The sequence below is a fragment of the Castanea sativa genome, chromosome 3 (assembly GCF_040712315.1).
Source record: "Castanea sativa cultivar Marrone di Chiusa Pesio chromosome 3, ASM4071231v1".
In the NCBI taxonomy this organism is placed as follows: domain Eukaryota; kingdom Viridiplantae; phylum Streptophyta; class Magnoliopsida; order Fagales; family Fagaceae; genus Castanea; species Castanea sativa.
The window spans coordinates 40,925,134-40,934,967 of NC_134015.1; the positions used below are offsets into that span (position 1 = coordinate 40,925,134).

A 9,834-nucleotide genomic window follows, 5' to 3' on the forward strand; every position below is an offset into this window, starting at 1 on the left:
GCCAGGGTGGTAGGTGCAGGGTCTTTAATGTGGAGGTGACAGCCTTTATCTTTGGTATCTCTCTAACATCGGTGCTTTTGGGACATTCAAGGGCTTCCCCCCTTTAACCATCGGTCTTGACCGTGTCATTCCCTAACCTTTATCATGAAGTCCCGGGTTCTCCGGTGTCCGTCCGAAGATAAAATCACCCTCGGCTGGATCCTCGGATCCTCGGCTGGATCCTTGGATCCTCGGCGTATGGGTCGACCCGTAGTACTGACAAGTCCTAAACCCAAGAGCAGGTCGGCCTTCCTTAGCATGGCCCAACGGCCCATATTCCCATCAGGGTCTTTTTACTCCCCACAATCCTCCAACCAAATACGTAAAGGAAAAGACATTCTAGCCTCCCTAGCTAAAGCATGGGCTACACTATTACCTTGCCGCCTTACATGAGAGATAGAATAGGTTTGAAACAAATCAACTATAGACTTAAAGTCTTTTAATAGGTGTCCCACAAAGGCATTAGAGCTAATTTCCTCTCTGATACTTCTCACCACCCCCTCTGCATCACCTTCAAAGCATACATTCTTGAAACCCAACTCCTTGGTGAAGATGGCAACTCTCCTGGCAGCCAGCATCTCAAGTACTTCCACCGATGAAGGCATCACTATTTTCTCTGATAAAGCAACTCTCACCTCCCCCCTTTCATTTCGAACCACAACTCCCACCCCTGCCTCATTTGAATTGCTAAAAACTGCACCATCGAAATTTATCTTTACTAAATTAGGTGGAGGAGGCATCCAGTGGGTTGGTCTTGATTGGTGCTAACCTGTTGGACTTGGCTTCTTCTACTGGAACTCAGTGAGGAGTGACAAGGCGAATTTATAGACCTTGAGGATCGGGGTGTTATCTTCCTTCAATCTCAGCTTGTTACGGTGTTGCCATATTGCCCATGCTATCATTGCAAATTTTTCTAGTTCTCTAGTCTCTTCAGCTATGAAACTGACCAGAACACACATGGAATTCATCCTCTAGTTTTTCATCCAAGCTGCTGCAAATGGGGCTTCCCAAACTGCTAGTCACAACTCCAGATTGCACGAACTTCATCCTCAATTTCCACCAAGCACTGGTCACAGAGTTTATCATCCACAATCTTCCTTTTGTGTAGTCCCACCTTAGTAGGAAGTGCACTAGAGTAAGCTCTCCATAGGAAGAATTTTACCTTATTTGGCACTTTGAGACGCCAAATACGCTTCCAAAATCTCTTAACACCCTCCTCCGTAAACCCTGATGGTGCACCTATTGCCTCGACTTCACACACTAATTGATAACCCAATCTGACAGAGTAAGACCCGGTTCTACATTTAGGATGTGTGGTCTGTTAGCAACCTCCATACTTGTTTCACCAACATCGCCTCATTAAACTCCTCCAAATCCTTAAATCCCATTCCACCCAAAGTCTTTGGGTTACACAATGTCTCCCAATCCTTCCAGTGAATTTTACATTGATCTCCCCACTGCCCCCACCAAAATTTTCTAATCAATCTCTCAACATCTTGAATGAGTCCCTTTGGAAGCTTGAAACAACTCATTGCAAAAGTGGGGATTGTTTGAACTACCGCCTTAAGCAAGACTTCCTTACCCGCTTGAGATAAAAGTCTCTCTTTCCACCCTTGTAGCTTATTCCACACCCTCTCTCTAATGTAATTGAGACTCTCTTTCTTATTTCGACCCACCACAGCTCGTAATCCTAAATACTTCTCATACTCCCTAACCTCATTTACTCCCAAGAATTCCACCAAAGCGTGCATCCAAGCAGTTTTGGATGAAGTTCATTCTCCTTTTGCCCCAAGGAGGAGTGTGTCGGGAGGTGTCAAGAAAGGTACCTGACGACCGCTAGGTCCTTATGACCCCTTGGTACTTGATGACCCATTGATATGTGACGACTGTCAAGGCGAAGCGTGCTGCGTGGTATTAAGGAAGGTACATGATGATCATTGGGTACCTGACAACTTCTTGGTATCTAATGATCTATTGATAAGTGATGACCGTCAGGGCAGAGCATGCCGTGTGGTGTTAAGGAAGGTACATGATAACCGTTGGGTACCTGATGACTTCTTAGTATCTAATGATCTATTGATAAGTGAAGTTCCTCCAAGGAGAATCCTCTAATCATCTCAGATCTGGTTGCATATTGTAGTTGCTGATTTAGAGCTTCTGAACATATCAAAAATAGATATGGGGAAAGCGGATCACCCTGCCTAATCCCCCTTGTTGGCTGAATATTCCCTTTTGGCACACCATTTACCAAAACTTGATAGGAAGCAATCCCCACATAAGCCATGATCAAATCCACCCATCAATTTGAAAAACCCATCTTCCTCGTAGTTAAATCCAAAAATCGCCATTCAACCCTATCATACGCCTTGCTCATATCAAGTTTGAGAGTCATAAAACCTCTCTTTTTTTACTTCTGATTTTTCATATGATGTAGGGTCTTAAAAGCTACAAGGATATTATCCGAGATTGCCTTTTCAGATTGATAGGCGCTCTGTGATTCTAAAATAATAAGAGGTAGTACACCCCTCATCCTATTCGCAATAACCTTTGAACAAGCTTATAAACAATGTCAAATAAAATAAAACTACAAATAGAAGTGTGTTTTTTTTTGTTGGGTTTAAGTGAAATCTCTCTCGGGAATATTTTCACAAGTTACAAAAAATTTTCCAACACCTTAAAGTCTTCGGTCACAAAAAGCATCATGAGCTTACCAAAAGTATCGTCGGTCATAAAGGAAGCGTGACACTGTGTGACGCGCTCCGCCCTAACGGTTGTCACGTATCAATGGGTCATCAAGTATTAAGAGGTCATCAAGTACCTTCCCTAACATTGCATGACACCTTCCGCCCTGACAGTTATCATGTATCAATGGGTCGTCAGGGACCAAGAGGTTGTCAAGTACCCTCCTTGACACCACGCAACACGTTCTGCCTTGACGATCGTCATGTATCAATGGGTCATCAGGTACCTAAGGGTCATCAGGTACCTTCCTTCACATCACGCGACACGCTCCACCCTGACGATCGTCACTTATCAAGAGGTCATCAAGTACCTCCCTGACTCCGCGATGCCTTCCACCCTGACGGTCGCCATATATCAATGGGTCGTCAAGTACCTTCCCTAACACTGCGCGAAACCTTCCGCCCTGACGGTCGTCATGTATTAATGGGTTGATAGGTACCAAGGGGTCGTCAAGCACCTTCCTTGACACCGTGCAACATGCTCCGCCCTAACGGTCGTCACTTATCAAAAGGTCATCAGGTACCTTCCCTAACACCGCACAACACCTTCCGCCCTGATGATTGTCATGTATCAATGGGTTGACAAGTACTAAGGGGTCGTCAGGGACCTAGCGGTCGTCAAGTACCTTTCCTAACACCGCGTGACACCATCCACCTTGACGATCGTCATGTATCAATGGGTCGTCAAGTACCAAGGGGTCGTCAGGTACCTAGGGGTCGTTAGGGACCTAGGGGTCGTCAGGGACCTAGGGGTCGTCAGGTACCTTCCCTGACACCGTGCGACACGCTTTGCCTTGACAATCTTCACTTATCAAGAGGTTGTCAGGTTCCCAACAGTCGCCAGGTACCTTCCCTAACACCGCATAACACCTTCCTCCCTGACGATCATCATGTATCAATGGGTCGTTAGGGACCCAGCGATCATCAACTGCCTTCCCTAACACCGCATGACACACTCTGCCCTGACAGTCGTCACTTATCAACAGATCGTTAAATACCAAGAAGTCGTCAGGTACCCAATGGTCATCATGTACCTTCCTTAACACCACGCGGCATGCTCTGCCCTGACGGTCATCACTTATCAATAGATCATTAGATACCAAGAAGTTGTCAGGTACCCAATGGTCATCATGCACCTTCCTTAATACCACGTGGCACGCTCTGCCCTGACGACCGTCACTTATCAATAGATCATTAGATACTAAAAAATCGTCAGGTACCCAACGGTCATCATGTACCTTCCTTAACACCACGCGGCACGCTCTGCCCTGACAGTCGTCACTTATCAATAGATCATTAGATACTAAGAAATCGTCAGGTACCCAACGATCATCATGTACCTTCCTTAACACCACGCGGCACGCTCTGCCCTGACAGTCGTCACTTATCAATTAATCATTAGATACTAAGAAGTCATCAGGTACCCAACGGTCATCATATACCTTCCTTAACACCACGCGGCACGCTTCGCCTTAACAGTCATCATATATCAATGGGTCATCAAGTACCAAGGGGTCATAAGGACCTAGCGGTCGTCAGGTACCTTTCTTGACACCTCCCGACACACTCCTCCTTGACGATTGTTACATATCAAGGGGTCGTCAAGTACCCTACTCATTGACACTAACTCGTCTAAATCGATGAGACACTTTTGGTAGACGATCCACTATACTCGTCCAATCAACAAACCAACTTGTACACTAATAAGGGTATTTTCATCCAACAAATTCCTTCGAGCACTTTGACCCATCAGGATAAAATTCTCCGCTACTGACCCGTCAAGGTTTGTGCCTCTTCTGGTAGGACTTGGCTCATAAGGGTGTTCTCGCTAATAAGATTCAAGGCACAACACACAAGGAAGGAGACAATTCCTCTCTACCCGTCTGCTTCCCATTAGCGGACGGGGATCAAAGCGATGACACCATGAAGGCTGACGACCCCACGGCACCTAACGAGCATCCACTTAAGACGACAGATACCCTCAAAAGAAGCAAGAGACTGATGGGTACGAAGAGGCCGACAGATTCAGCATAGGCTAAACTTAATCCTCACGAATGTCTATACAAGGAAATATCTTGTACCCCACAATTGACCTTAATCAAAAGAATCTCTATAAGGAAAAGATCCCACAAAATATGTGTATTAATGAGGATCTTCCCTGCAAGGAAAGACCTTCCCCGCTAAGAAACGAAGGTCAGCTCTACGCTACTATAAAAATCCCAAAGACCTCACAAATCAAGGTGCGCACAATTTCTATGAAGCTCATACTCTTTAATATTGTTGGAGCTCTCTTCTAACTTAACCTTCGAAGGGTCTTTGGCCAGTACCCCACCGGTACCTTTTGATTGGTTCTTTTTTTTTTTTTTTTGTTCTTCAGGTGCACAGTGCACCCTTTGACATATGTGTGGACGATCAACTCACTGGTGATTTTTGTGCATCATATAGATATATTAATAGGCATGTTAGGACATATGTGATTCATGTTAGGAACATATGTCATTTAAAATTGACTAATCTTTTGACAAAACACACTTTATTTGTATTTGGGTAGATCTAGGATGTGTTTAATACTTCAAAAATAAAAGTTCAAGTCTAGTATTGAAACCATGCAAATCTGTCCAAGAAACAAGTGCAAAAGTGCTGATTCATTAAAGCTCAATAGCTCTCAACAGATAACTATCTATCGAGGCTCGACAGCTACTCGACAGATACTATCTATCGAGAATTACAAAATTTAGATTTCTACATTTGATTTTCGGCCCATGCTTATGTATTTGTGTAGGGTTTCTTTTCTAGCAACCCTAGTCATATATAAGGCTTATTTTAAAGGCCGTCACATTAGAAAATACAAGGAGAACACATGCAAAAGGTGACCAATGCCTTATTCTCTCTAAAAGAAGCTATTGCGTCTTTGCGCCTTAGGATTTTGTAACCAAGTGCTTCTTAATCTTCATTGTTGATGAAGTGAAGAACTTTGCAACCAACATTCTTCTTCCTCAATTTGGCGACTAAGTCACGTACTAGGATTCGTGCAAAGGAGTTAGTCACATACTGGGATTCGTGCAAAGGATTTAGTCACGTACTGGGATTCGTGCAAAGGATTTAGTCACGTACTGGGATTCGTGCATCAAAGGGTGACATTCATATATTGAAGAGTTCAGAGGTTCTAAAGCGGTAGAAGGTTTCTGTTGTAAGTTCATCTACGGAGATTGTAGAAACTAGGGACAAAGGTTTTGTACTAGATCTAAAAGTTTTCTTTATTATAGTGAATTGATTTTTGGGAAGGTTTCCTCCCACGTTTTTGTGAAACTAGTTTGTTTAATTGGTTTTCCTAGGTCATCCTATCTTGTCTTATTTAATTTTCTACTGTGCATGATATTGATATGATATTGATATTTGTTTATTTTAACAAGTTTTATACATAACAAATCTAATTAACAACTTGGGTTTAAAAACTTGTTAATTCTATTAATCGGGGTCTAAATTTCCCAACAAGGCAAAACTTAGAGAAGGTTACATTTAGAATTTGAAATTACAATCTAATTTTGCGTCATGTGTCTAAATTTATGTGAGGACCACACCATAATTATCCACTTAAGTTTGTAGCATGTGTCTACTTAGGTATTTTAAATTTTGTGTCATGTGAGTTAATGAGTACAAAATACTAAGAATCTAATATTAGTGAATTATAAATAAATAAAAAAAACTTTTAATAAACCAATCACATATATATACTCGATCAATAAAAATCACCACACAACAAAGATCACCACATGTTCTATCTTATTAAAAATTAGAAAAAAAAATGATCATAAATAGTATGAAATTTAGGTAAGAAATTTAATATGTGACTAATTAGTTTTACTTTTTTAAAAAAAAAATTGACTAATTATTTATGTAATGGTAAAAGGCTCATATAAGAATAGTGGGTCGTGGGCCTTGCCTGAGGACATCAGATAGTCCGAGGATAGACAAATATTGATGAAGACAGGTAGGTTGTTAAACCAAAGAAGAGGTCAGGTCACAGTAAACGATTGATGTTGTCTGAGGAGGAGACAGTAGGTTAGAGGCTTGAAGTCAAACCATCCAAGAAGCCCTAGGCAGTGGGCAACCATGCTTAGGAGGATAAGCTTCAGTAAGGGGAAAGTCACCGTAGAGATGAGAAAGATCTGGGCATAAAGCTGCTACCACCGTATTGAATACTCTATATATAACCTCTTGGCCGCATTAATGTGAAAATGATACCTGAACAGTAGTTTCCAGCCTTACAGCTACCCACAGAGATTTCAAGAAGGTGTTGATAGGACAAGTATCAAGAAGATTAGTAATATGATCTACGCGTGAAAGGCTGGGATAAAAGAAGAGAATGACGTATAAAAGGGAAGAACCCTATGACAGAAGGGGGCATCTAAGATTGAACGAGAATAAACAGTACTGTGTAAGAAAGAACTTGAACATTTGTATAAGTCCAAGCAAAACATATATATAAGAACAGACCTTCCTCGAACTTGACAGAGGAGCATCCTTCTTTATCTAAACTATATGTCTTGCTTGTTCTGACATTAACTAGCCCATCATCTAACTCATTGAACGTTTAATATGAGGCCCACTCTCTAACACATTCATTGTTTTGGGATCTTTGGGCCATTTTCTATACCATTTGGGCTATGACGCGAATCGTGTCCTTACAATTGGTGCTGTCTGTGGGAAGTTTGAATTTTCTTGAGCTTGTTCAACCATGGTAGGCTCAGGACCAAACCGGGAAGAATCTGTATGATCCCAACATCAAAATCATTTTGTTAATCTTGAGTGAAGGAGAGACCGTGAAATTAGTGTGCACATGACTCATACCAGTAAGAGTCATTCCAAGAGTGGGAGCCATGTATCTTATGGAGAAGATACTAGACACATGTAGCTGGAGATTGAACATTTAAGAAGGAAGTTGCACCGTAAACAAAGGAGAGGGACTCCCTCCAGCTCGGGGTCTTAGTCTGATGACGATGATAGTTATCGACCCAAATCAAGATGCCCCCTTATGAGTCTCTCTTGTGATGAAGATCATCATCATAGGCAAAGGAGTAGAAGCCATGCCTACAAGGGCTTGGGAAATGATGCTATGAGCTGGGTCTTGCGCCAAATTTCAAAATAACCGTTTTCCCGGAGGATTCAGAAGGGAAAACTTCCTCGACGGTTTACCTAACCAACATTTACCATGTATAATGGAAGGATAGATTTAGTGGAGCATGTTAATCACTTTAACCAGAGAATGGCCATGCATTCCTAGAATGAGGCCTTGATGTGTATGGTACTCCCCTCTAGTTTGGGACCAGTGGCGATGAGGTGGTTTGATGGTTTGGAGAAAGGATCAATTGGCTCTTTTCAAGAGCTTACTAGAGCCTTTGGAGCCCTGTTTGTCACTTACAGTAGGTGCTTCGTCCCCTAGACTCCTCTATGACTATGCGAGAGGGGGAAACTTTGAAGACATACTCTGATAGATACTGGGAGATGTTTAACGAGATAGAGGAAAATTTTGATGATGTAGCAATAAGGACATTTAAGGTCGGCCTACCTGCTGAGCATGATTTGAGGAAGTCTTTGACGAGGAAGCCTGCCCGAAGTATACGTCAGCTTGTGGATCGAATTGATGAGTATAAACGGGTTAAGAAGGATCAGTAACAAGGGGAAGGTGAAGGTAGTTCCTCAAGACCGAAGAGATTTTAGATCGGAGAGGTATAACAACAATCAGCCCAAGAGAGATTTCGCTGGACGTATTGGGCCTACTACCACCCAGATGGTCAACACGGTGTTTAGAGAGCCTGTACATCAAATCCTGAAGAAGATAAAGAATGAGCCATACTTTAAGTGACCAAATAAGAAGGGAGGAGACCCCATGAAATGAAATCAAAGTCTTCATTGCCAATACCATCAAGACCGATGGCACACTATAGAGAACTATAGGACTTTGCGTGACCACTTGGAACAGCTGGTAAAAATTGGGACGTTGAAATAGTTCCTGTACCAGCCCAGTGGGCAGAGAGGCCAAGTTAGGTCGGTGCACCAGAGGGATTCCTTTTCAAGGCCACCCTTGGGTACTATTAGTGTTATCCTTGTTGCCCCGAGATAGACTGGCTCATTTCCATCAAGGGTTTTGTCCATAGTAAGGTTATAAGGTGAAGGTTTGATCCCAAATTCTAAGAGGGGAAAAATGGAGGTCTGACCAGCTCTAAACTTTTTGTCGAGGATAAAGTTGGAACCCTTCAACCACATGACGATACCCTGGTGGTCACCCTCCGGATAGGAGGGTATGATATGAAAAGAGTTTTGGTGGATCAAAGCAGTGGTGCAGAGATCATGTATCTTAACTTGTACAAGGGTCTTAAATTAAAGCTCGAGAATCTAACCAGCTATGATTCCCCTCTGGTGGGGTTTGATGGGAAGACAGTTATCCCAAGAGGCCAAATTAGATTACCCGTTCAAGCAGGGTCAGAAGTTGTGGAGGTAGATTTCATTGTGGTGGATGCATATTCTCCCTATACTGCTATCATGGCAAGGCCTTGGCTCCTTGCCATGGGGGTTGTCTCTTCCACCCTACACTTGAAGGTGAAGTATTCCTCTGGGGACTAGGTCGAGGGGTTGGTTGGAAGTCAAGTTGTGGCCAAATAGTGTTTAGTTGCGGCAATTAGATATCAATCTGAAGGAGAATCCTCGTCCACCATAAAACAAACTTGTAGCAACCAAAGGAGATAGTGATTTCCTCAAATGTTATGGCAAAGGGGGACAAGGTGCGAAGAGTTGGAGAAAATCACCATTGATGATGATGAAGAAATGTACTTTTAGGTGGGAGTTTAGTTGCCTCCTCGGGAGAAGGAAGAGTTGGTTTCTTTCCTCAGGAGGAATGTAGATGTGTTTGTGTGAAGTGTTTAAGAAGTTCTTGGGGTGGATCCAAATTTCATTTGTCATCATCTGAATGTGAATCCTTCTGTCGTCCTTAAGAAACAGCCACCTCGACACTCTTCTAAAGAACATCTGATGCTGTCAGGGAAGAAGTGGTGAA

At 42.7% G+C, this 9,834-nt stretch overlaps 2 protein-coding genes across 2 annotated transcripts; one reads left to right on the plus strand and one right to left on the minus strand.

Moving 5' to 3' along the window:
• Nucleotides 1-332: 332 nt before the first annotated feature.
• On the minus strand, nt 333-779 carry LOC142628955 (uncharacterized). The gene has a single exon (XM_075802977.1). It carries the CDS (start codon nt 777-779, stop codon nt 333-335), a length of 447 nt encoding a protein of 148 aa, XP_075659092.1.
• Nucleotides 780-9,089: 8,310 nt separating this feature from the next.
• On the plus strand, nt 9,090-9,404 carry LOC142628956 (uncharacterized). The gene has a single exon (XM_075802978.1). The coding sequence runs from the start codon at nt 9,090-9,092 to the stop codon at nt 9,402-9,404; it is 315 nt and encodes a 104-aa protein (XP_075659093.1).
• Nucleotides 9,405-9,834: the final 430 nt, after the last annotated feature.